Source organism: Idiotropiscis lumnitzeri, chromosome 20 (assembly GCF_059441095.1).
Source record: "Idiotropiscis lumnitzeri isolate Australia: NSW breed Sydney's pygmy pipehorse chromosome 20, RoL_Ilum_1.0, whole genome shotgun sequence".
In the NCBI taxonomy this organism is placed as follows: Eukaryota; Metazoa; Chordata; class Actinopteri; order Syngnathiformes; family Syngnathidae; genus Idiotropiscis; species Idiotropiscis lumnitzeri.
Genome location: NC_142410.1, coordinates 5,850,448 through 5,875,878, shown reverse-complemented (window position 1 = coordinate 5,875,878; position 25,431 = coordinate 5,850,448). Strand labels below are relative to the sequence as shown.

At 41.2% G+C, this 25,431-nt stretch overlaps 5 protein-coding genes across 7 annotated transcripts; 1 reads left to right on the top strand and 4 right to left on the bottom strand.

The window, feature by feature from the left end:
* Window positions 1-1,146: 1,146 nt before the first annotated feature.
* rsl1d1 (ribosomal L1 domain containing 1) lies at window positions 1,147-3,555 on the bottom strand. Its single transcript, XM_088284494.1, has 9 exons — window positions 3,393-3,555; window positions 3,016-3,155; window positions 2,694-2,832; window positions 2,468-2,616; window positions 2,200-2,301; window positions 1,971-2,064; window positions 1,715-1,819; window positions 1,483-1,647; window positions 1,147-1,399 (listed from the first exon to the last, which is right to left on the bottom strand). The coding sequence occupies exons 1-9, from the start codon at window positions 3,426-3,428 to the stop codon at window positions 1,283-1,285; spliced, it is 1,047 nt and encodes a 348-aa protein (XP_088140620.1). The 5' UTR covers window positions 3,429-3,555; the 3' UTR covers window positions 1,147-1,282.
* Window positions 3,556-3,744: 189 nt separating this feature from the next.
* Window positions 3,745-10,278, bottom strand: gspt1 (G1 to S phase transition 1). 2 transcript variants are annotated; one of them, XM_088284492.1, is made up of 14 exons: window positions 9,852-10,278; window positions 9,566-9,613; window positions 8,739-9,008; window positions 8,617-8,650; window positions 8,337-8,414; window positions 7,604-7,784; window positions 6,892-7,046; window positions 6,593-6,733; window positions 6,402-6,495; window positions 5,449-5,529; window positions 5,014-5,187; window positions 4,830-4,919; window positions 4,466-4,634; window positions 3,745-4,382 (listed from the first exon to the last, which is right to left on the bottom strand). In XM_088284492.1, exons 1-14 carry the CDS (start codon window positions 10,045-10,047, stop codon window positions 4,330-4,332), a joined length of 1,764 nt encoding a protein of 587 aa, XP_088140618.1. In that variant the 5' UTR covers window positions 10,048-10,278; the 3' UTR covers window positions 3,745-4,329. The 2 variants fall into 2 exon arrangements, with proteins under 2 accessions (XP_088140618.1, XP_088140619.1); XM_088284493.1 differs by lacking the exon at window positions 9,566-9,613 and having other exon boundaries at window positions 9,852-10,277.
* Window positions 10,279-10,545: 267 nt separating this feature from the next.
* Window positions 10,546-13,397, bottom strand: dmc1 (DNA meiotic recombinase 1). 2 transcript variants are annotated; one of them, XM_088284302.1, is made up of 14 exons: window positions 13,369-13,397; window positions 13,060-13,124; window positions 12,870-12,914; window positions 12,649-12,795; window positions 12,482-12,564; window positions 12,306-12,358; window positions 12,153-12,194; window positions 11,997-12,069; window positions 11,812-11,903; window positions 11,556-11,628; window positions 11,348-11,463; window positions 11,037-11,097; window positions 10,828-10,944; window positions 10,546-10,719 (listed from the first exon to the last, which is right to left on the bottom strand). In XM_088284302.1, the coding sequence occupies exons 2-14, from the start codon at window positions 13,114-13,116 to the stop codon at window positions 10,650-10,652; spliced, it is 1,029 nt and encodes a 342-aa protein (XP_088140428.1). In that variant the 5' UTR covers window positions 13,117-13,124; window positions 13,369-13,397; the 3' UTR covers window positions 10,546-10,649. The 2 variants fall into 2 exon arrangements, with proteins under 2 accessions (XP_088140428.1, XP_088140429.1); XM_088284303.1 differs by having other exon boundaries at window positions 12,482-12,549.
* A 470-nt stretch (window positions 13,398-13,867) lies between these two features.
* Window positions 13,868-16,151, bottom strand: tomm22 (translocase of outer mitochondrial membrane 22 homolog (yeast)). Its single transcript, XM_088284580.1, has 4 exons — window positions 15,844-16,151; window positions 15,235-15,353; window positions 15,013-15,130; window positions 13,868-14,490 (listed from the first exon to the last, which is right to left on the bottom strand). The coding sequence occupies exons 1-4, from the start codon at window positions 15,934-15,936 to the stop codon at window positions 14,416-14,418; spliced, it is 405 nt and encodes a 134-aa protein (XP_088140706.1). The 5' UTR covers window positions 15,937-16,151; the 3' UTR covers window positions 13,868-14,415.
* Window positions 16,152-17,372: 1,221 nt separating this feature from the next.
* Window positions 17,373-24,909, top strand: maff (MAF bZIP transcription factor F). Its single transcript, XM_088284851.1, has 3 exons — window positions 17,373-17,585; window positions 20,640-20,734; window positions 21,150-24,909. Exons 2-3 carry the CDS (start codon window positions 20,702-20,704, stop codon window positions 21,591-21,593), a joined length of 477 nt encoding a protein of 158 aa, XP_088140977.1. The 5' UTR covers window positions 17,373-17,585; window positions 20,640-20,701; the 3' UTR covers window positions 21,594-24,909.
* Window positions 24,910-25,431: the final 522 nt, after the last annotated feature.

The following is a 25,431-nucleotide window of genomic DNA, read 5'->3' as shown; positions in this document are numbered from 1 at the left end:
GATGGCCCTGCACCACACCCACACCGAACAGCTCATCGTGGATGAATGGACAAGACACACACACACCCAATGACAGCGCCATCACACACGTCCTCATACTCATGTTTCACCAAAACATATTCTACGGCACTGCAGTATATTTTGTTTATTTTAGTTTTTAGAGCATGTTCATGAAGGTTTTTTTATTTATTTAATTTTTTTTTTTTTTTTAAGTTTAGTTTTTCTTTTAAATTAAGTATTTGTCAAGAGCCTGATGGCAAAAAAAAAATGTCTAAAACTATAATTCTCAAACAATCGTTCTGACAGGAATTCAGAAATATTAAAATTAATACATTGAAAAAGATCCACTTGAGCGCATTTATATTAGGACATTTTTAGTTTTACTAACGTAAGATGTAGTTTCAGTTGATTCTTTTTTATTTGGGTGGGGCCAATCTTGTTTTTATTTCATTCATTAATTTCTTATTTCAATATTTTAGTTATTTTGTTGGTTTTTATTAATTATAATAACCTTGCTGCACAGGTGGGAAAATGTAATACGTACATTGACTTCATATTGTTTCAATGAAAATAAATGATTGATTTGACTTGACATAAAAAAAATTATGTAAAACTATTATATATTTTAAAGAGATATTTTAAAAAAACAACTCAGTTTGCCAAACCCTTCTACATCACTAGAAACCGCAAAGTGTTAAAAGATGCAAAGCCATGACAAGCATTGCAATTTTCTGCGAGAAGTACAGCAGCTGCACAAGCCTGAAAAGCATCCCACTGACAATGGACTCATCGCCGCACATAACAGCTGCTACTTGTGCACAGCTCGGATGACATAAGTTGCTCGAAAGCAAACGAGGCTGAGGCACTTGGGAGGTGTAAAAGCGTTCGGTACGATCATGACAATTAGTCGAATGCAAGGATAGGCAAACATGCGGTCAAGGGCCACGTTTGAATTTCATTTATGCATGTCTTTTTTTTTTTTTTTTTAAAGATCTTCTCTTAACCCTTTAATGCAAATTTCTTACTTGTGGCTTGCCACAAGTAGATATTCGTAGGAATGTGTCAGGTGACTGGATTAAACTTTTGTGAATTTTATCATTAATTTTTTAGGGGAGGTGCAAGTTGTGCAATGGATGGAGAGATTAACACGTTTGACAATTTACTTTATTCTGAGAACGGATTTATAAACTGACTCGGCTGATAACTCAACATACTACAACAAAGTTGAGATGTGAATAGAATGACAATCTGACAAAATGTCGCGACGTGTCCCGAAACAAAATCATTTCACTTTCTGTGTTTTTGCTTTTCTTTTTGGTTTGGGAGCCCTGCCACTTTTCCTGGTCATTTTGAGCAGTATGCTTGAGTGTTTCTTATCAGCAGGATTGTTTTTCTTGCGCTGTGACAAGAGAAGAGAGGAGGGAAAAAAAATGTCAAAAATGCTTTTTGACAAGAAGTTGAGTTCTTGTGTGCAACACCAACCTGCAGTTGAGCCTTTTTGCCCTCAACCTTTATGGGGACCAGCTGGGGGATTTCATCATCTTCCTTTTCTTCGTCATCCACCTTCTCCATCTTCCTTTTCTTTCCCTTATTCACCTTTGCAAAGGTTTCTTTTGTGTCCTCTGGAGTTTCCTCAGCAGCCGACCGCTGACATGCAACACACGGCGGTTATTACACTGCATTTGAAAACATTTGAGCTCTAATCGGTTCTCACCGTCGCTGCTTTGAGCTGGGTGAGGTGGCTCAGGCCCGAATTGTAGATGGGAAGGGCCACAGATCTCTCAGTTTTTAAGTGGATAATCTTCATTACTGGTCCCTTCTACAAAAAAAGCAGAACGGAAATTTAGACAAAAGGAGTGCATGTGGAAAGATGTGAATGACATCAAACAACGACCTCTGCTCTCATTAGTCGCCATGAATTCAAGTGAAGGATTCGCGAATAAATAACATGGAGATTGTTGCTTACTAACCATGCGTATTCTCTCCGCCACCGTCCGGACAGCCGCCTCAATGTTTTCCATCAACTCATCAGCTGTCATTCCAATGTGGCCAACACACGCCATGCTGAAAAACACATCATTGACAACGTCTGGTCCAAGTACACAACGTCAACTATTACATGCCAGCTTGGTTCTAGCTAGTGTGTATCAAAGCAGTAGAGAGCGACTCCACGGATGTGAGCAGACGTTTTAAACTCACCAGCAGGAACCCTTGTTGTTGACTTTCACGCTGGTACCCTGGACCACCTTTTGGATGTCTTTGGCCAGATGTTTGCTCTGCAGGTTCACTGCGAGTGGCTCCCTAGAAACAAGCAAAAGTTATCAACATGTCTCCTGAAACTTAAGTTGCTGCGTTGACGCAATATAAACAGTAGTTTCGATGTATGGAGACAAAAAAAATGTATATGAATATTTCAAGGGAAAATAAAATCTAAGGGGAAATGTACTTTTTAATTTGTTAATCTGACCTCTTCCTCTCGTAAAAGTGCTTCCCGAGATGCGAAGGGAGACGGCGTCGAATGCGGCCATCAGAGAGGAACATGTTGAAATTCCCCAGTAGGCGTCGTTTAGCTTCAAATGGCTTGTACTCCGTCTTCAGAACCCTAAAGGGGATTATCTGAAAAAGATAGAATGACATTTGTTCATGTCATTCTAGTCTGATTCATAAGGACTTTGAGAAGTGATTATGATTACCTCAGTGACATTTTTAACTCCCCTCTCTTCCAACAATTTCTTGTAAAACCTCACGGTTTGGTCCACGGTCATTTGGGGCTCATCTCTGGTGAATAGGCAGACGTCCCCTGAGACTGCGCGTTGGCCATGTGGTAATGGACTGAGGACCAGAGAATTATGAACTATTTAATGCATTGGGGGGGGGGGGCGGTTGAGTAATGCTATCGTTGATGCAGTGCAGATCCAGAGAATACATACGGGAACTTTACAACTTGCATGCCATTTCGCTGCACGTTGTGTAGCGTAATAAACAACAACCTGATTAAAAAAAGAAAACACTCACATCCGAATGGTCTGCGCCTCCTTGGGGATCGTCCATAGAGTGAAAAGTATGCTGACCTTTTGAGATTCGTCCGTGAACAGTTTTTTTCCGGCCGACTTGCTTTTGAGGAAAGCCTGCAGGGCTAGAACGGCCCTTTTCACCTAAGATAAATAATCACGTGGTTTAATAATATGGTCATACAAGACTTTTATGCGAGGCCGACATTTATCAAGTTAAGACTTGCCCGGTGGGTTAGCTTCGGAGATAACAAGTAGGCGAAAACCCTGATATTATGGTTACTATTGATCAATCCATAAACATATTAGTCAACCAAGCAGGAAAGCTGATGAGCTCATTGGCCAAAACGGATTTAATTGATTAAAAAAAACGCTTTTTACCTGTGACTGGTCCAGTTGAACTCGTCTGTCGCCCATGTTGCCTTCACGTGGCCCAAATACGCGCGCATGCGCAGTAGTTAGTTCTACACGACGTAGTATGCAACGTCACAAAGAAATTGAAAACTTTATTTGTACGACAGAAAATATTTACAAGTGGTCCTCGTGTCTAAATTTAAACACGGCGGAGAAATAAGGCGTTGTAAATTATTACCAATAGCGATTTAATAAAAAATATATATATAAATTTCATTTCATTTAAATTGGTACAAGGTAACTAAGATGAAAGATAAAGTTCAGAATATGAAATATCTTGAGTAAGATTTTAAAAAAAAAAACAACAACACATTTCCACTCAGGCGTCAGGATTAATTTATTTTTTCATGTGGCTTTGTTATGCAACAGTTTGTTCATCCTTAGTTTATCGAGTAGTGCGAGTGAGACTAAACAAACTGATGGCACGGCAACACCTAACAAATAAAAAGTCCAAAAGGACTGATCTCATTTTTCAAATTCTAAAAGCGCTCATCAGATTAGAATTGCATGTTGTTTTTTTTGTAGGGAAAAATCATTCTGTAGTTTTTATTTTTGTTCTCTACGGACTAAGTAACACTGCATCCATCTCCATAGTAAAAACAATTGGTGTGGCCAGCCGACAGCGTATTCAGCCATGTATTGTAGCTACATTAGTGGTATAGCAGAGCTCTCAATATGAGAACGCTGGACACTCACACTCTCTCACTCCAGATTGTTCATTGTATAAACTGATCCAGTCTTGTTAATTTCATTTGACGCAATTAATTCCCCTCTTCGCTCCTTGGTTGGAAGTTCTTCTCTTTTGCATTTAGTGGAAAGAGATGAGTCGCTGTTGCGGTTGGCCTCAGCAGCATTCCTCCTCTGGTGGCAAGCAAGAATTACACAACTTGGGCCACGGTTGCATTTAGTCCTTTTCCGGCACCAGCTTCAGCACTTTTCCAATGGCGATGGTTTTTCCTGGTTGGTGGAAAAATATGTCTAATACATAATAATTTCATAAAACGGCACAAAGAAAAAGTTACTGAGAGGGGTGTCCTTACCTTCATCACGTAGCGTGAATCGGCCCATTTGAGGAAAGTCCTTGAAAGTCTCCATGCAGATGACACCCGCTGCCCGGAACCTGGCGATACAAACCTGGTCCTGCTTGACAAAGCGTGGCCGTGTTTTACTTTTCTCTCCCGTCTTCTTGTCCACCATACAAATTAAGGCCTGCAATCAGGACGGGAATCAATCCAAACATATTTAGACACTAGCGGAAAGAAAGGGTTGCATAGATTAGTCATCGAACACTAACAGGAATATAGTCTGTGTAAAGAATGACTCAACTTTGTCCGTCACACTACTGCCCCCTTTAGGCTAAGACAGCACATTACAAGAATATAAAACAATTGCTTCAGATCTTACTGAGATTTGCACTTCTTCAATGCAGGTGTGGAGGTGAAGGACTGCATTGTAACCAGGACAAATGATGGATTTGTGCTCGATGATGACAATCTGAAAATAAAAGACGAGTCATTTGGAACATAAATGATCACGGTGGAACTTTTAACGCGTTGCATGTCGGCACTGTCGTCAAGCGATGGCTCACCTGCGCGTCAAAGGTGCGGCCGGTGTGGCAAAGGTTGTCCGGGCTGCACAAGATGAAACCAGGCAGGATCTCTTCTTCCTCAATGCCCTTGAGCCTCATCTTCAGGTTCTCCCCGGAACCTGCGTCATCAGTCTCCACCTCATCGCTGAGGAGGCTCAGTACTTCCACTATATGCTGAAAATACATTTGTGAACGCACAAATGATACGACAGCTTTAATTTATTAAATCCTATTTTACTTGCACTATCACCATTATTTGGGAAGTGGCTCAACGGTGGATCTTTAGCAACCATAAATTGATTTATATGCAGAACACCCAAAATTCAATTTTCCACAACTGCTACTGAATTTCATTGATAAAAAATAAATAAATAAAAAAAATCCCTTTTGACATATTTTGCCCGAGAACGCTCCAAGAACGCGAACACATCTCACCCTGTTTGGCATCATGACCAACTGCTGGGCTTTGCTGATGGTTCCAGACTCCAGCTTCCCGAGAATGACTGTGCCCATGTCCTAAAACACACATTGCTAGATTAGTCACTTTCTTGTCACCGAATATCGCAAATTTAGATCTACAAACAGTGCATTTTTTTTTAAACCAGGTTTAAATTCTGCTTCTTACATGTGGGTCTTGTTTGCGGCTTTGTCTTGAACTCGTAATTTTTTTTTGATTGATCCTGAATCTTTCTACCAGCACCGTTATGTGTTGGCACTTCTAAGCGCAAAACACAACGTGATTCAGATGACGTAACCTTCAAACCGGAGGCTATCGTCTGCTGCGCCGCTTCACCGACTTGTACAGCGATGCCGGCGACTTTAATGGATTCAGTGAGCAGAACAATGCTGAATCATCTTGACAAGCCTCAAATTTTGGAACTTGGTTTTTGGGGCTCCATCACTATTATTGTTTTGCTGTTATTTTGTGTTGATTCTACTTGTGTTGACAAATATTTTTTTTCTCTTAAATGTAATATGCGAAGCTTATTGAATCATTACGTGTGGGCTACTTTATTGGAGCAGGAACACTATACAAACCGGAGAGTATTATTTTAATAATTGCAAATTTAAAAAATTATGAATCACAACGGCGAGTTTGGCAAATCAAGATTTTACAAATAGTATTCCGGCAGGGAGGCTTGTTTAGTGGCTGCATAGCAAGACACAGTTTCAAATCTGTAGCAGAGTCGCACTATAAATCACCAAGACAGTTATTGTGCAATCACAGGAATGAGGAATATCTACATAACGGGAACAGCGGCACACACACAGATTCCAACACTGTCAGCGTGTATGTTTTTTTTCTATTGCAGGAAGAAATTCTGTCATTTTGGCCTCACATTTACCAGAATCAACCTAACGCGCGCCATGCTTGTTCACCTGCTCACCTTGTACTTATCTACAATGGGTAGTCTGACTGGGCCGTTGAAGGATCTGGTGAAGTTCGGCAAACTATCCAAGTGGGGAATAAATGGCAAACCCCTGATGGTGAGGGGGGGAAAAAAAAAAAATCAAAGTTGTTATTTATTTAGGGAGGAAAAAAATAAAGTGCAGCCATCACGGTAACAGTCCCACTTACGTGTACCAGGGACATTCAGGGACGGGTTCCTTGAGGTTGGCACCTGTGAGTCCGGAGCAAGGCATGAAGTAGATGTCCTTTTTGGGGTTGAAGCCAACCTTCTTTAGAAATGGCACCAGCTTGTCCTTACACTCTTCATACCTGCGGGTATTTAAAAATACGCTGCCGTAGTAAGAACATCCACGGTTTACTTCAATGAACCTCATACGGATGTTTTCGGGGGAGGGAGTGTTAAGCCAGGCGTGCCAACAATTAGCCCACGGCTGTCCAAGTTTGTACCAACAACGGCAATCGTTCACCTGATCAGGCTCCAGTTGACAGTGGGGTCGTCCATCTTGTTGACCAGGACAATGAGATGCTTGACACCCGCCGTTTTAGCCAGCATGGCGTGTTCCCGAGTCTGTCCACCTTTTTCGAAGCCCGTCTCAAACTCGCCCTTTCTCGCCGAGATCACCTGACGCAGACCGGGAATAAATTGGTTGTTACAAAGAAGTACATGTCACCATAGCGACACAGCTCCAGTGTAAACCGAGGACACCCTGTTCTGTTTTATTTTATAATTGACACCACCACCATTCAGGAAGATAATTTGTCGAGAGTTTGCGTGAGGGGGAGGGGGTGGGGGGGCAAAACTCGAATACTGTTGGCAGAGTGGTACTACGCAGCAGTAGTATCGCGTCCAACTACTTTCAGGATCAGCAAACCAGAATTTCTGTATTGACAGAGGACTAACTACACACAACCTGTCTCGTCTGACAGTGTGGAAGAAGTGAAGACTTTATTATGAGGCGACAAAGAATTAAAAGGAACGTTACATCATAAGCATGCATGTAACAAAGTATTTCATCATAAACATATACGTGACAAAGTAAGAACACCTTTGAGAGCACATCTTTAACAAATACAAAATGTGAATTTGAATTGATCACAAGGAGACAAGGACCCATCGTAATGCTTGAAAATGTGCACATCAAACTCGGACTACTTAATTCAAATTGAAGTCCATCTCACCAGAACAGCCAGATCGGCTTGCGACGCTCCTCCGATCATGTTGGGGACGAAGCTCTTGTGTCCAGGCGCATCCAGGATTGTGAAGTGTTTTTTCTCCGTCTCAAAATATGCCCTGCCCACCTCTACAGTCTTCCCTTTGTCTCGCTCCTCCTGGTTTGTGTCCAGAGCCCACGACAGGTACCTGAAGCCACCAAGAATAGTCACTGGAGGTGCATTTCATCGCTGAGTGGCTAAAATCCCTCATGTTCAAATAGGGTCAAGTGAATGTTGGTTGAGAAAAGCGGCTGAGATCAAATAAAGTGTATAAGTGTAAAACTATTATCTCGTTCTGCGGAAGCCGTGTGGCATCATTGTAAGGTTAGAAACATTTGCGCAGGCTTGCTTTGTAAATTTGAAATTTCTGAGAAGTTGCATTCTTGGTACATTTAAGCATTCCGCCCAGTAACGATGATAAGCAGAAGCGTGTAAATAAATTAAAAAAATAAAATAAAACAAAAACTATAAAAACTGCCCCACATTAACTCATTCAATACCATTGACGGCTAAATACGTCTTTTTTTTTTTACTCAGTTGGTAGTGAATGAGTTAAGCATGATGGCCGAATGAGACTAAATGTAATCATTTTATAGATAGATAGAGCCTGACATCACCAATTGGTGATGAATATACACATACATGCGGCCAAACAGCCACATCAAAAAATAAAATAAAACAGAACCCGAGCCGTGCTCACCATGTCTCTCTGTTTTTTTCTTTTGCTTCCCTTTCATATTTTTCCAATGTTCGTTTTTCCACCATTCCTGTTAAATACCTGCGAGAAACACAGACACACAAAAATATTAACTGTAAAGGACTGCGGATAAAAAATTGTGTAGGCAAGTACTGACAATAGGTACCCACGGAAAGAAATACATTTTAAAGCTTTATGCTGGAATCCAGCCAACTGATAATTGGGGTTTGGTTTTTCTACACAGACGTCAAATGTGGAACGCAAATTCACAATGTTTACTCACATGATTTGTCCACCAATAGTTGATTTTCCAGCATCTAACAGTCAGAAAATAATGGTTATAATAATAAACTCTCATTTTGACGTCATATCACACCAGTGATGATGCAGTTTAAGATTACGCACCCACATGACCGATGAAGACAACATTGACATGTTCTTTCTTAGGGGCGTCTGGCGTTGAAGGTGCCACCTTAGGCATGGGCAGCTCCTCCTCTTCCTCTTCCATGGTCATCTCCTCATCCTCCTGGCTGTCAGCGGAGGGTTTACAGTCCCCCGTGGCCGCCGGGTCCTCCTGTCCGCCTCCTCCCCCGCCTCCGCCGGGCTCATCGTTCTGCTCCCACGTCTCTACGTCGGCGGCCATGTCTGCCTCCGAGTCGCCGTTCTCCAATGGAGCTGTGAACAAACAGTCACTGACTGACCATGGAAGCATTGTTTCTGAACACTTATGTTTGTAGTTTTGGTTTGAAATAGAACTCTTTGGACACACATTTTATGTATAATATGTGCCGTGGTTCAATAAAGGCTAGGATAAATAATGTAAATCCTTGGGCAGGATAATGGAGCCATAGTTTGCCCACCCATGGCATAACCAATGCCAAATCAGCTGAGCACAAACACACACTATTAGTCAAAATCCAAAGCTCCAGCCTTGGGCGTGCATCATGGTCCAACGGGAAGTCTATTTCAGACGTGGAACAGTGAGGTTGCATCACACAAGGCAGTGCTTGTGGTTGCCCAATGCCAGCAATTCAAATCAGGCTCACTATGTGAAACTTGAACAGAGCCCCCTTGACATTCCTGATTAGTTTGACGTTTCAAAGCTGCGAGAAAGCGACACACCCTACTATTTGACCACACACCTCCGGTGTTCACAACATGCGCTTTTTTTTTTTTGTAACGCGACTACAATCACACTCAATGTTCACAGTTCATTCATTGTGGCTGCATACCGACTGTCTGTGCCACCTCCATGCCTCTGCCAACCCGATCAGGGGTACCTTAAAGGGGAGAAACATAACATTTTGAACGATCCCTTGTATTCATCGCACAATGTCGGCCACGTTTTGACGAAGTGGAGGAGTAAGTTCGTCATGAATGAGCTGGAACTGGTGACGACACGGAGTCGACGTGTTGCAAGTGAGCGGCGAGAAACAGGCTAACTTTAGCTGCGTTAGCAAGATAGTTAGCAAGTTAGGCTAAGTTCCAAAGTGTTTTCTAGCTTTCGTGTGACCTTACCGTCGGAGGGAGGTATTCCCGCGGCGCTGCTTTGAGGGAAGGTCGGCACGAACTCCGGGGCGTTGAGGTTGGGGACAAACGGCTTGGCGTTCACGTTGAGTGCGGCGAAGGCGCATGGCAGAGCCGCCGAGGTGGCCGGGGCCTCGGCGTCCTCTTCCAGCTCCCACGAATCCGGAGCCGTGTCTCTCGGGTCCATCGCTGCTTTTACCAGAGTTGAGAAGCTAACCTGTGGCGGTGGAGCTGCTAGATGTTTGTGGTGGTGTTAAAAAGGCGGTTAGTTACGAGTAGGTTTAAACACTTGACAGCGCTGTTTGTGCACTTCCCATTGCTATGCTGCTTTGACAAGCATATGGAGCGCGCAGCTGACGAGGAGAAGCGCTTAGTCGATGTAAGTCCGGTGGCCACCACCAGAGGGCGCCGGTGGTCGCCTGCTGGGTCTGATCCTCGGTTTACGACGGGGCACGGCTCAGCCCCAAGGCGGTCAAGTAACCCGAATTTGTACGTAGGTCGAGTCATGTTGCATCACATCAAACACGATTTTTATTTTATTGTGTCGAATCATTCACAAGGTGACATATTACTAACAATAGAAATGGAATAAATATATTTGAACAGAATTTTTAAATTATCCTAAAAATATATTTTAAATTAATAGATGGGAACATCTAATTGTGCTTATATATATTAATATACAAGACCAAAATATGGAACACCGTGGAATTCATGAAAACTGAATTAATAGCATTGTAATAACATTAACGTGACTAAAAGTGAACAGCTAACTGTGCTGCTGATCTTTTACTCTTTAGCATCAGCGATTCCTCCAGCTGTGATGGCAAAAGTGGCCTCATTCTCAGGCATATCTGGGCTGCAAAAACAAAGCAAGAAAAGTGAATATGATTCATATGTTGCCGAATAATTACAGAGTTCTCCAATCTGTGATTTTTTTTTTTTATAATAGTGATACATTGCATACCTGTCAAATATTTTGGCAATTCTCATCTCAGCGCGTCCCTTCCTCAAACTCAACCTTGTAGTGGAAGCGTGGGCCAGGATGTGCCCGCCGATTGGCTTCTTCGGATCAGCTTGGAATCTAAAATAGGAGCGAATAAGACCAAAAGTACTTTGCCAAAGCCCCTAACAATGTTTCACCAAATGAGAACGTGCGAACGTGTGATCTCTTACGTCATCCCTGCTCCAGGATCAGCCGTCATTTGGTTGGTCACAAACACAGCAACGTTGTACTCTAAGAAAAAAAAAAAGTATTAGTACCTAATAGTCTCAATTTTATATACTTTAATCAGTACAAAAAAAATCTAATTTTGATACCTTAAGTGGAGAATACACCAATTTGTAGAATTATAAGCAGAGTACAGAACATGCATAGCGATTTTTAACATCTTTGAACTTCTCTTTTAAACTCCTCAAAATTCTCAAACGTAGCGTCAACGTTAGCACGCACATGTTGATGGAAACAAAACAGTGCCGGTTCAGACCTTCAGAGATCTTCTGCAGCCTGGAGAGCATTTGGGCCAGTTTCTGCTGCCTCTCTGCCAACTCACCCCGGCCTGAGAAGTCAACTCTGAACAGGGCCATGATGGAGTCGATAATCTGAAGAGCACACGTATCACAAACCTCCACTTTATTAATCAGGTTATTAAAATGTCAAGCCCATCGCTCGTTAAACAAGTTTTATTCCTTCCCAGAAGCTTGAAGACCCCTCCTTCCTCATGAAATTTGGCTGCCACAAAGTCCAAGAGCTCCATCTGATGTTCACCTGGAGGAAGAACAGGAAGGACCATCATTTCTAAAGGGAAGACGTTTTTAATTGAGAACTTGGTGGTTTGAAGGAATCACCAGAATTTACATTTACATAAATACATCTACTTTATGTTATGACTGTTGCTTTAAAATCCTCTTCCCTCGTGTATAGCATTTCTATTTTGAGACATATTCTTACTCGTATAGGCCCGAGCATATAGAACATTGTCAAGAACGGCATCGTGGTCCACGTTAAACCTCTCGGCGATGTCTCGCAGTCTATCTGGTCGACTGCAATGGGCATTCATTAAGGGCGATTGAAATTGAAAGAAACATATTGTGAAGAAAGTTGTGCGCCATGTAAACGTGCTGTCATCAGGATACAAAGTGTTCTCTGTGTCAATAAAGATGACCTTCCCGCCTGAGTAGCCATCTTCTCCTGGCAGCTGAGCGGTGACTGGACACAAAAACAATTAGAGGGAGAATTGAGTTTACTATTTGTTTTTTTCTTGTTTTTTTTAAGGGTGACGCATTACGCACCGCAAAGTGTGTGGGAGAGCTGTGTTTTTCCTGTACGGAACTCTATGATGACATTACATTTTAAACAAGAGATACAGTGAATATTAAATTTGTTTTTTAAAAGTAACAAATTGATAAACAGAAGCCTAAAAAAAATAAAGGACAATATCTCACCTCCAAAGGCTTCTGTGATAGCCATACTCTCCATTCCTCCGCCCAAAAGTTTACTGCATAGACAAAACCACGGTGAAGTAGCAAATGTGCGACCCAATTGGCATTTTTCACAAGCCAAACATATTTGCTTTATAAAATTACAACTCAGTAACGCAGTAGTTAAGTCACGTCTTAACTCAAACTCCTGACTCCCGGTTGTGATGTGGAAAACGTGCTTCCTCTTGGCACTGTACTCAAAGGCAGTCTGGAAACCAACAGTCTATGAGGACAAGATTGATCTAAAAAGTTGTCACTTCTCAATCTAAATCACACCAAAAGTCAGTGAAGAAACTGTGATTTTTACCAGCATTTTCCCAGCAGCCTCCTTGATTTTTTCCACTTTTGCTTCCGACAAGCCCTTAATGTTGCACAAAGCCTTGCGGGTCGTCATTTGGATTCCCTTCACAGTGCAGATGCCCACTGTCTTCAGCTTTTTGATGTCAGCCATATTCTGTGGTGACAAATGGGAAGATGGGGGGGTGAGATGGAATGGTGTCACACCTGGAATTAATTGTAGTCACTTACTATCCCATGTTTTTGTAGAAGGTCAATGTCTTGGAAAAAGGAATCCTGTTTGTAGGAAAACAAAGTCAATGTTGGACTATATTGAAGTGATTGTTGATTTTCATTTATCAGAATGTTCATTGTTAGGAAATGAATGACTTCTTTATATATTAGCTCATGTAGTGCTGATTTGAAGTGAAATTCTGTTTACTTCATCATCCTGAAATGAAGCATCGTCTTGAACAACTTGATCCTCTGACACTTTCATTGTGAATTCTGTGTGGGCACAAAACAGGGAATTTTCAGCAATTTCGCTTTAGCCACTAGCGCGATTAGCTTTAGCCGAGGTAAGCTAATCTTCCGAAATTAACTAAATACTGTTAGTACATTATTTAAAAGTCTAACAACGAACGAGGTCTTTCAAGTAAGTAGCGTAAACGGATGTTAGTAATGTAAACAATATATGTCGCCTTTATTAGCAGCTCAGAATTAATGTATTATGTTTGAACCAACAGCACACCTGGTGAAGCTTCGTGTCGATCAAGAGTCTTAGAGAAGATAGATTCACGTGAAATGGGATTTTCGCAATCTTCGTAACTAATTTAACCACCAAACACAAATGGTGAATTCAGTTGTAGCAGCTGATTTGGAGTTTCTGTAAAAAAAAAATCCCAAAGGGTGGAATACACTACTGTGTATTATTTTGGGCAGCAATGGTGCACTACTTTGGATTATAATCATTTTATTGTCCTTTAATTACGCAAAAAAAGACGTAAATGGCACTTGGGGTCGCCAAGTGATGCGCTGTAAATCTCAGCTACCAATCATTTAGCTTTTTTATAAAGATCATTTCTTATTAGTTTCGTTTAAATGTCATTAACTTGCCTGTAACCAAAGAGCAACACGTTTGTTTAAAACGACTAAACATTGTTCTATTCCTATATAATGATCATTTAATCACATTCAGAACACAGTACAATGTTGAACCGGGACACAAAGCAACACACAGCAGAGCCTCATTAAGCTTTTGGAAGCTTCAGAGACATGTTTATTTCCTATAAACAAATATTGAATGTAATAATGTCAATTATCACATGACTCAGGCCAGTGTCTGAACTTAAACAGATCCTGCACTAAGTGGAGGAATGATTCAGAAAATGTTAGCCATTTCAAAACACAAAAAGCTGACTCACAATCTGTAACCTTTAACTGTATTTTTCCCCCATTCAATATCGCCTCTTTTTCCTGCTTTCCCTTACAATATTCAAGTCAGGATGATATACTCATTTATACATATATTTAAAAAATGATGGAAGCAGTGCTCCTGAAAATCAGTCTCTGTGTGATGTTGGAGTAAGGAGAGAGAATGAAACAGACAAGTCGTCTAAGCATTAGATCGGACCAGCCAAGAGTGATGGAGTGCCCTAAAGGTTGCAGGGCTGGTGTGAAGCCGGGGCCACTTTTTGTTTGTTGTTACAGCAGTTCTTTGTATTCTCTCAATCTCCCCTTGCGGCCACCAGCCCAGCATTATCGTGGCAACAGGCTTGACGTGGGCGCCGCATGTTCCTCAGATCTTCCCCGGGGCTGACGGCATCATGCCTGGCATCCCACCAGATATTCCGGTGTTGGGCCCCAACAGGATCTGAGGAGAAAAAAATTGATATTTTAATCATTTACTGTCAATTTTTGCTAGACAGTAAAATACAAATGGTGATAATCAATATCTTAGTAAGCAACGATTGTGACCCAATCAGTTTACGGCTCAAATTCTTGCCTAAGTTTCTGCCTATCTGTCTGCATTATCTTGCTTCATATATGGTGTGTGACACCTTTTCTGGATCAGGTAGGCTTCAGATTAAAATAATAATAAAAGTACAAAAAATATCGAAAAAATGATGTTGCACACAGTTAGGTATCAATACTTGATTACTACCACTAGATGGTGTTATTTTTCTCACCAATATGCATTTTAGATTTAAGTACTATTGCCCAATTTAATATCTACTTGTCACACTATGGAACAAATCACACTGTTTTCGGAGTGGGGTTTTGCCTGCTACAAATGCAGCCGCGGACACTAAGAAAGTGGCTTTTTTATGTTAAAATAATCGCATATGTTGTCCTGCTGAAACGGTCATGGTTGTCGTTACAATATGCAAATCACCTGTCTCTGCTGCTGTAACTGCTGCTGCTCCAGCTGTAGCCTTTCCGTCTCAAACACCACAGGCAACACTAGGATCATGAAGGAAGTTGTTCCCACCCAGAGGGCCGAACGAGAAAAACTTGAAGACAAGACGAAAGGCGTCAGCACAATTTCTATTTTAATGTGGAAATGTAATGACGATGCAGAGATGGGCCAGCTGTCTGTTGCTAGGCTTGTATGTACCTGTAAAACTTCTTGGCCAGTGAGACTGAACACTGCGCTGAGAACTCAGCGGCTGTGCGAACTGTGTCAGGAAACATCTCTGTCAGGCCCCACAACCTCTCCACCAGAGTCTCATCAAACTAAAAGAAAAATACACATTTTTTTTTATTATTCACCGTTTACTTGATGTGTAATAAAACTTTTACTACCTCCGCGACTGGCAACCACAAATGTGCCATTAAAAAAATCAGATATGCTTCATGAAATAGCACAATTTCAAACGAATTGGCCAAGATTATTGTTTTCGAATTCTTTATTCATCTGACTATTGCACTGACGTTTAATGACAGACAACGGTTTTTTAGATGGTAATTAACGTCTGTATACACTTTCTGTGACATTTGTGTTCGGTGGTGTGACGTGATCTTATTTAATTATTTTTTTATAATTTATTTTTGTTTGGTAACGCTGATTTATATACAGTACACTGATTCTCCTCAAGCAACGAGTTAGCTATTTAGCGTTACTGCAGGATTGCTGCTGTTTTAACTAGAAAAAATAAACAAATAAATACAACTTTATGTTCGATAGATATGTTAAATATATAGCAAAGACTGATTGGGAACTTACATCGTCATCATCGTCGTCGTCGTCAATTTCGTCCTCAGGGGGCCGAGTAGCCACCGGGCCCGCAGCCGGGGAAAGCTCCTCGATTCCGGCCATGTCTTCTCTTATGTCCTGCTGCAAGAATGTCTCGTGAGTCAAGCAGGGCGCAAGACAACTAAGCTCCACAGACGATACAACAATGTCGATTGCTAAATGACAGTATTTTAAACAAGTAATGCTACAACTAATGCTAGCAAGCGTGCATCTACGCGTATCCGAGGTCACCGGCGGAACGCATGCGCATGGGCACGTCAGTGGATGGTGACGTCAGACTACAAGGGTCATTTAGTACGTCGCCTAAATTGAGTTGCGCCCTCTTGCGTTTGGGGGTTTTAATGCAACCACTGACGTTGTTTTGAACTGACCAAAAATAACTTGTTTTCGCTAAGACAGGTTCCCTTTAGGGACATCCGCTGACAATGTTTCCAAAACACGTGAAAAATTCTAATTTGTCCGACATTTACCAGTACGTGAGTGGAAACAATACTCTGATCAAGGTATACGATATGAATATGCCAGACTGACCATTGTACATTACTCTGCTGAATAGTAACTGATTTGTAGTACACACTTTTTGTATATTAAGAGGCGTAGACCCAATGCAGCTATGTCAATCTTGGATGGGAAGGATTTAAACACAACATTCTTACCACTGAAGTTAGTTTAACTTTGTCATTTCCCCTAAAATGTTTGATTCCAATGTATTTATTATTTTGTTTACACACATTTTACATAATCTTCAATCAAATTGGTCAAATAAAAAATGTTTATTTTACCAACATCCTGTTATTTAAAACATGTTGGTAAAATACACAACATGTAAATGGGTTTTATCATTCTACCATGACTGTGTTTTTAAGTTTATCTTTGTCCATCCATCCATTATCTGAACCGCTTCTTCTCACTATTGTCACCGGGCGGGCTGAGCTTATCCCAGCCGTCATCGGGCAGTAGGCGGGGTACACACTGAACTAGAGGTTAAAAAACTGTAAAATTAATGTAACAAATATTGCAAGACTCTTAATACTGATGTCACTCCTCGGAGTGGGCCGTGTGTGGCACGTGGGACCGTAAATTACACATATGAGAATGTTTTGTTTGATTTTAAAAATAAAGAATTTGAAATTCACATTTTAACTTCTATTTTTTAACCGCACCTACGAATGACATGGTCTAGCTATTTGTCCGTTTGAAAAAAAATCACAAACGTTTGCACGCCCCAGCACGACACGTGACTTGACCAAAACGATAACAAGCTGTAATATATTAACTTTACAATCTTACGCAACATTTACTTAAACTCTCACATTTTTCTGATGTGGAAAGCATGTTTGACTTTTTTTTACGTTTTCGTAAATAGCCAGTGTTTTTATTCCTGTTTATGAGGGAAGCGCAGGGATTCCTTGTTTACATCCTCCCGGAGTACGCGGCGGAGGCGGGCGTAACTCCGCCCTCATTCTTTGACCCTGACGTCATTGTCGCTTGTTTTTTTTTTTTTTTATGAATGAAAGAATCCCACCTCAGAGAGCAGCGAAGTCATTCCGGGAAAAGGCGGACTGACATTTTGTCGCTTCGAGCCAGCGGTGAAATTGTCACATTTCGGAACTACGCAGCTACCGAAGAGGTGTTTGCGACTCGATCGCAACAAGAACGTAACACCGCGGACACAGTAACCATCGGGAATTCACCAAATAACCCAAGGACAAGTGAGTGGGCAGCTGTTTACTTTAATCTCTCGTAGCGACACCGCTGATGCTAAAGATGCTAACTGCTCGAATTACTAGCATGTTCTAAACGGCGTGGATGATGTGTATAATCTGTTAATAATGTTGTTATTATTGTTATTACATCGCAGTATTTGCTTAACAAATTGGATTTTCGTATTGGTTGTAACTAATGTGTAATAGCAGCACATTTTTACAGTCATGCTAAAATGGATGTCGAATGCAGCCGCTATGGCTGTTTACTATTAGCGGTTTACTAAACTGCCATATATATCCAGTGTCAATAAAATACGATCTATTAGTGAGTTGTTTACATCACAGGCATTCATGGAGTTTTAAAATATTGTCGCTGTTGCGTGGCGACGTTGTTCACTTGTTGCTCTCGGCTTCGGTGAGCTTACACGCAAAAAGCCAGCAGACCTTCTTAGGTGGTATTTTTAGCCGAGCATATACGCGGATATCCTGCTGTCTTGCGACAAATATAGCAAACGGATCACGGACGAGTTTTGCTTGGATTTTTGTTCACTGGTCGTAGCCGGTTTAGTTTAGTTTTTTTTTTTTTTTTTTTAGCCGGGCGATCGGCGTATTGCTGAATCACCATGACTTTACGAAACGACAGTTTACAGTCTCACCGGCTGTTGGGACGCCAGTGCGGTTGCGGCCACTTCACGCCCCACGCTTTTCGGGAAATTCCAGTAACAGTATGCAAAAAAAAAAAAAAATGCAGAGCGTTGTAGTTTTCATATTTATAAACAGTAGTCGAGCCTCGCGTTGTAACGCAGCACGTGCTTCGAGCTCGTTCACCGTTGAAAATGGACTGAATGGACACATTCTTTTCTGCCTCCAATTAGATTTCGCTTCGTGGAATGTGGTTCATCATCAACGGGTTTCCTAGTTTAACACCAAATGAGCTGAGAGCTATTTTTATATATAAAAAAAACAATGCAAGAAAGTGTAATTAGCTTGAATAAAAGGGAACATTATCATACTTGCTGAAGAAAGTACAGAGTGAAAAATGTGAAGGTGTAGAATACACCAACATCAACACTGCCCATGTCTCCATAAATTTATTGTGCCATGCACGAATTGTGATGCTGTGGTTTTGCTGAGTCAACAAGGTATCAAATTAGATTTTGTTGGCCTTTTCTTGACTGGAAGCGTTTGTTTGTAGACTTTTATCAGAATCTATGGCATTAATAGGAACACACACGTAATATGGTCGCTTACTGCAGCACAGTGATGGTCTCGGTCAGGAACCGTCAGATGCTCAGGGCATTTTGATTCTGACACACCTAACCAACAAGTCTGATTGAGATCTTTTTTAATTATAAAGACACTTTGAAGACACTCTTATGGAATTTTCTGCTACATTCGGAGAGAGCGTCTCCTTTACTTTTACCATACAACAACTCGAAACATTCAGCTTTGTTCTGATCCAAACCCTGACTGAGCACCAACAAAGGATCGAAGTGCTTTCTTACTCTGAATAACGGAAGGTCAACACCAAGCAGGAAATGACAATTCTTTCACACGCAACATACTTCCTTCTCAGTCTAACATGAGAGTATATTAAAAAAAAAATAATTCAACCGGTTCACACAATGAAAGAAAGTATTGTCGGCATGCAGCTGACACTGTCGCCACTATGAGCCTGTGGGCTTTTTCTAGCCGAGCATAAAACCTCTCGTTAAAGTCATCGTGACAGTGACCTGACATAGACTGCAGGCCCACCCCCACCCCCCACCCAAACAACTGACCTTAAGAGGAATGTAGGAAGTCACACACACCGCCTGTGTGGACTTAATGTTAGATATGACGATAACGTTTCTAAATAGAGCCGCTCAAAGACGCCGCGCGGTTAAACAAACACTTCTGCTAATGTAAGCATGAGTTTCATGTTACACATATTCTCATACTTAGTGTGAGTTTGGTTTTGTCAAAGCAACAAAGTGTAGTATTTGTACCTTGATGATTAGGAAATATCTGTGGTGTGAAATTTGGGAATTAGACGACTTTGTTAACGTGTCGTACTAGTTTTCAGTTGTTTTTTTTTTTTTAAGTCTTTCAGTTTATGGTTGTAACTAAGTAACTACTTAGCGATATGACATTTAAAAAAAACCCACCACAATATTGTACTTTATAAAAACATACAATAAACACTTACTGCATCATGCACAATTTATTAAGAAGAGTTTCACACCTACTTGACAGAGCTGCATTATGTTTCTTTCACAGAGGATAAAGAATATATGCCTGGGAGTATTGTTAGATTGACTATCAACATGTATTGCTGCACCACTAGTGTTCAAATATCCAATGCCTAAAGCATTATAATATCACAAAATTGATGTGAGTTTCGTTAGCCCGTCTATGGTGTTTTGCGTTGTGCGTTAGCAATATTCTGGCAGATGTGTGTGAGTTACCCGGTTCAGTTAAATACGGTTTTCCGTCCACGATTAGCAATCTGCCCACGTTAAAATGTTTTTTTCTTTCTGTCAGCACAGTTATTTGCTGTTACATGTTTTTTGTGTAGTAAAAATGTCATCTGTACTGCGAACGTATTTGTGGTGGTAAGTGTAAAAAAATAACATTTTCTGCAGATTTTTTAGTTGAAATGTTCTACAGTAAAATTGCCATCTTGTGCAGTTTTGGACGGTTGGCAGTTTGTTGACAGGAGGAAGTGTTGCTTAGGACACCTGCTTTGAGCAAGCACAAGGCCCAAAGCCTCAATAACTTCCCCCTTACCGCGCCAGCCAACAAACAAAGGGGCCTGTCACTTTCTCACACACACACACACAAAAACTTCCTCTGATATCAAACCACGGAATTAGACGAGAGCGCGTGTGTAGAGAGGAATGAGAGCTGTGCGGCTTCCCCTTTTCTCTGCCTTGCATGACCGGCGATCTTGTGAGCGGACGTAAATGTCAGTCTAGATATGAGCCAAAACGGCGTGACGTCCTGACTCTCATGTGACGACTTACCTTTAAAAATAAATAAATAAAAATAAATAAATAACAATTATTTGTCTCTTTGCAGAGTGCCCGAATCTGTGCTGACTGGTTCTTGGGGGCGGGGGGAAACCCGAGGAGAGTGGGATCATGACGACAGAGAGAAACAGCAAAGCCCTGAAGGTAACACGCACAAGCAAGAAACGGTGCGGTGGGAGTACATTCTATTTTGCCAAGTACACAAAATTGTTTACACTACGGAAGCTCCCAAAAAAAAAAAAAAAAAACCTAAAACTAAAATAAATCAGTCGGAAAAATAAGATTGGATAAATGATAAAAACTATTTAAGCGTTGTGGGAAAAACTACCCATCCTCATGAGTTAATGCTGCCAAAAAATGGCTTTTCAGGTTATAAGTATAGCTTTGGTTAAGAATAATAAAAATGATATCACAAACATTTTCAAAGGAAAAAGAAGAAACAACTCAAAATCCTCGGCTATTTTTTAAATTTTTTTTTTTTTAGAAAATAAGCTGCAAGTGTCACCCCCCCCCCCCCCCCCCCACTCACTCATTTGTTCTGTCATCATCTTCCATTCAGGTGAAGCAGGAATGCGGCGAGAACGTGCCCTTCCTGTCCGACAGCGAGCTCATGTCACTGTCGGTGCGCGAGCTCAACCTGCACCTGCGCGGCATGTCCCGCGAGGAGATCCAGAAGCTGAAGCAGCGCCGGCGCACTTTGAAGAACCGGGGCTACGCCGCCAGCTGTCGGGTCAAGCGGGTGTCCCAGCGCGAAGCCCTGGAGCAGCAGAAGATGGAGCTCCAGAGGGAGGTGGACCGGCTCGGGGCCGAGAACGCCGGCATGAGGAAAGAGCTGGAGGGCCTGGGCGCCCGCCTGGCCGCGCTGCAGAGGTTCGCCAGGGGCCTGGAGGCCGGAGGGGGCAACCTGCTGGCCACCGCGCCGCGCCTTAACACTGCCTCTGTCATCACCATCGTCAAGAGTCCAGCGCAACCTCCGCCGCAGAGGGACCACGAGTCTTCCTAGGCTCTGTAAACTGACTGAGGGGGTGTGGGACACACACACACACACACAGATACGTACACACACAGAATGGAACACAAGAACAATATTGGTAGGATAATACTAAACATCAGTGATATGCCCACTTGGAAAAGTCATTCATGCGCGACATCACCAAGGACCAGCCAGGCTTGTTCTCGGTAAAAGCGATTGCAACTCAATAATGGCGAACGTTCACTTTTTTTGCACGCGGTTACAGCGTACAGTACTGTGCAAAAGTCTGTTTAGACCACCACCAGTCTGAAAATGACACATTCCCACAGACTTTCTGGAAACTCAGCACTACATCTTCGGGTACTGATAATCGCGAAGGGCTACCAGTTTGATACGCACTTCTGAAATAAATAGGCTCAGATTACAGGGATTAATTGCAAATGTTAATCAGAGATGGCTTTTTTGACCCCAGTTTAAAAAATGGCTTTACTTTTTTTCTGGCACATCAATTAAATTTTGTATTTACCAGTAAGTTTGACATGTAGTAATTTATACACAGTGAATTTCGTACAGTACATTTTACTCTAAAAAGACTATACTTGGTGGTCCCAGTCAAAAAATGACCTGAGAATTTTACGCTGAATATTTTGGCTCTCAAATTTTATTGTTTACCGGGACCAAATTGACAACGTTTCAGAATTCCACCTATTTGATGAACTTAACCCTAAATTCATAAATATTTCAAAATGTTTATTATACACTAGTCATATCATTGTTATTACTATTATTATTATTATTATTATTAGTAGTAGTAATATAAAAACCTGATGTGCTTGAGAAAAAAAAACAGCAGATTCGGAATAAGCGCAAAATAAATAATTAATATGTGTTACCTTTAATAATAACACTTTTATAAACTATTAAAAATTAATTCACATTAAGACATTGGTCATGTTCACGTTAAAAAAAAACGTCAATGTGAAACGCTATTTCTACAAATCTCTGCCGGTGTTTACGTTTTCAATCACTTCTATAACATTCCTAGAAAATCACTATTTCCCATCACTGGTGAGCTTGCCTTGCACTCTTTTTGACACTGTAAAATTTTACAAAGGAAAGCAGTAAAAGGTTGCCTATCTGCATTTTGCTTTTGTGGAGGGGAGGGGGGGGGCTTAAAAATTCACCTATTTGCTGACTTTGTGCTTAGGCCAAAGCTGCTTTGGTGGCATTTTGGTGCTGAAGTGAGTTGAGGAGCTTCATTTAGACAAAAGTAGTCCTTTGCTGTTACCGTGAGGCAATTACAGTACAGTTAAAGCCTAATTGCAGGTCGTGTCGATTAACCTCCCGATGTTCGCTGTTCTACTACTGTAAATTCTAAGATGGAAGTCTCCAAACCATGTCTCAGAGCCAATCAACAGCTAAATCAAAATGCAATTGATGAAACAAAGTAATTGATTTTACTCGTAAATTCTCGTTAGAAGTATAATCTTGATATTTTTATTAAGTAAAGGAAATAAGTTGCACATGGTGCACTATAATTTATAGTCACGCGATTCCAATTCAATGTCGACATCTGCGCGAAATAGAAACATCTTGTGCACGTGTGAGCATATTACATGACATTAATTGCTCCTTTTTTTCCCTTCGCTTGATTAGCTGTTTATTTTAAGTTTACTCTTATCTCAGATTTTGGCGTGTGACACAAAGAAAAAGGAAATGAAGTCCTGACAATGCTAAAATATGAAATACCCAACTATATTCAAATGCTCTGTAAATTCGAGCTTTGCTCAGGTCAATATCGCCAACTTTGAAAATTCAAACGTGGTCTTCACGACATTGTTGAAACGAGACTTTTCCACAGTACTGTACACGCGTGATCCATCCGCCATACGGGATGCGCTCAAACCAACCGAAGCAAAGCCTCGCTTACTATCGCCAGCTCCAACACAAGTCCGACCGTCACCGGTTGGGTTTCATGCAACCGAAAGGGCGACGCTTCCTCCGCTTCTGCTTTTTAGGAACGCGACCAAAAACGAAAAAAAAAAAACACCAAAACTTTGCAGTTCTACAAACTTCTGCATTCCAGGTTGTTTTGTTACCGGTTTTTGTTACCCTCAGTGGCACAACAGGGTCGTGGGAGGCTTACGTATATATCCCGTAATATCTATTTGAAGAATTGCTACGGGGTGATATTTTTTAATTTTTTTTTTTTGGGGATCTCCTGCTCGAGGATGACTGATGTTCAGGGTTTGTACACCAACACAGTGCCTTCAGTGCGTGTGGGAGGTATCAACCCAAAACCTGCTGACCGTCCATCACTTTTTCTTTCTTTTTGCGCACAACTCACTCGTCCTACAGTTCCTACCGTGCAGTAACGATTCTGCTCCACGTTCGCAGCGCGTCTCGTCACGACGACGACCCTCGCGACTCCCCAACGCACGTCGGTCATCGTTGAGCTCAAAACGCGGCGACTCACTCCGCACACATTCCTCTTTTACGTGTTCTTATTTGTAATGTTTGTACGTGCCGTCAAGACGCAAATGTTGAGTGACATTTATCAGAGATATATTCTATATTTTATTTGTATTTAAAAGTAGATATTTTGACAGGACAAGCTAACTGAGTGCTGTGATGTTATGTATGTTTTCAGTACTTCCATAGTCGGGGAGGGGAGGGGTATTTTCATGTGTAATTGTATTGTGTGACAACGATTCCTACTTCACGAAATGTTTAATTATTAGCTATGTAGAAATACGCTCAAAGCCGACGGCCATATTGCTGTGTGATGATTCGTGCACGTGTGTTTCTTGCCATGTTGTACTGCCTTGCCATAGTGGATTCTTGGAGGGATATTATTTTTTTATGATTTCTTTTATGTTAATGTGGAAAAAATGCGAAAGGCTGAGCTGAAAGAGAGAGAGGAAGAGAAATGAGGAAGTGAGATGTCGGGAGATGGACGAATGATGGAAAAAAGAAAGTGGTCATGAAAAGACGGGGAAACGAAGGTGTGAGGCGGATTCACTTGAAAAACCTGAAAAAAGATGAGTAATTACAATTTTAGGAGCAGACGTCATGACACAATCCGACTTGTGTTGAAAAATAATTCAAATACACAAAGCTTATATTTAGCTATATGAATATGTGTGGTTATTAAAAAAAAGCATTTATTATCTATTATTTCCAGTGTCTCACCTCTTGTCAAATTGTGCTGGACGTTTTGTGATACTTGCAAAACAAAAATGGTCTTTGTATTTATTGTACTTTTTCTATTGTGAAAATTGAAGTACATCATCTATTTTATATATTAATTATAATAAATGTTGTACATATTGTACATAAAATGGTGCGCTTTTGTGGTTGTTGACTCAGCAGAGATGTGTTGTACAGAGATTAGACTGGGGTTCAACTGAGGTCAGTTAAATATGAAAAAAATATTCTTCACCTACACATTTTAACGAGGCCCACATTACTGACAAGCAAACTCCATCAGACATCACAACAAACGCGTCTACCTTCCATTCGCCCAAGCCATGGAGGAGAATTCCACTTGTGGATTTTTTTTAAAAAACATATAATTTATGCACTAAATTATTTTATTTGTAATCACCTGAAACAACTCTCCCTTGCTTCCTCTATTTCATGTTTAGTGCGGCACACACCAAGACACCAAACAGCACAGGTGATTCCAAGCTGAAAAACACCTGTGATGCTAATTAAGAGTACACACCTTGAACATGTCACCTTGAGCACCCAGGTTAGGACTCCCAATTTCTTAAATCAAGTTTGAAAGAGTAACTGGCCTTTCAATTAAGACGGAAAAAAAGTTGATTCTTCCTGAAAAACAAGACACATTGGTTTGCCATACTTT

Bases quoted from the DNA above. Each gene is read 5' to 3' on its own strand.
- tomm22 (XM_088284580.1), bottom strand. From the start codon at position 15,936: ATGGCCGGAATCGAGGAGCTTTCCCCGGCTGCGGGCCCGGTGGCTACT. The intron at 15,354-15,843 runs GTAAGTTCCCAA...TTTTTCTTTTAG, and splicing joins ACGACGACGATGATGACGAT to TTTGATGAGACTCTGGTGGA. The intron at 14,491-15,012 runs GTGATTTGCATA...TTTTCTCCTCAG, and splicing joins AGTTACAGCAGCAGAGACAG to ATCCTGTTGGGGCCCAACAC.
- gspt1 (XM_088284492.1), bottom strand. From the start codon at position 10,047: ATGGACCCGAGAGACACGGCTCCGGATTCGTGGGAGCTGGAAGAGGAC. The intron at 9,009-9,565 runs GTATGCAGCCAC...GTTTGTTCACAG, and splicing joins GGAGGTGGCACAGACAGTCG to CTCCATTGGAGAACGGCGAC. The intron at 7,047-7,603 runs GTGAGATGGACT...GGTCTGCGTCAG, and splicing joins AAGCCGATCTGGCTGTTCTG to GTGATCTCGGCGAGAAAGGG.
- dmc1 (XM_088284302.1), bottom strand. From the start codon at position 13,116: ATGAAAGTGTCAGAGGATCAAGTTGTTCAAGACGATGCTTCATTTCAG. The intron at 11,629-11,811 runs GTAAGAATATGT...TTCTTCCTCCAG, and splicing joins ATATGCTCGGGCCTATACGA to GTGAACATCAGATGGAGCTC. The intron at 11,464-11,555 runs GGGAAGGAATAA...GTGTGCTCTTCA, and splicing joins GGAGGGGTCTTCAAGCTTCT to GATTATCGACTCCATCATGG.
- rsl1d1 (XM_088284494.1), bottom strand. From the start codon at position 3,428: ATGGGCGACAGACGAGTTCAACTGGACCAGTCACAG. The intron at 1,648-1,714 runs GTGAGAACCGAT...GTTGCATGTCAG, and splicing joins CCCAGCTCAAAGCAGCGACG to CGGTCGGCTGCTGAGGAAAC. The intron at 1,400-1,482 runs GTTGGTGTTGCA...CTCTTGTCACAG, and splicing joins GCAAAAAGGCTCAACTGCAG to CGCAAGAAAAACAATCCTGC.
- maff (XM_088284851.1), top strand. From the start codon at position 20,702: ATGACGACAGAGAGAAACAGCAAAGCCCTGAAG. The intron at 20,735-21,149 runs GTAACACGCACA...TCTTCCATTCAG, and splicing joins GAAACAGCAAAGCCCTGAAG to GTGAAGCAGGAATGCGGCGA.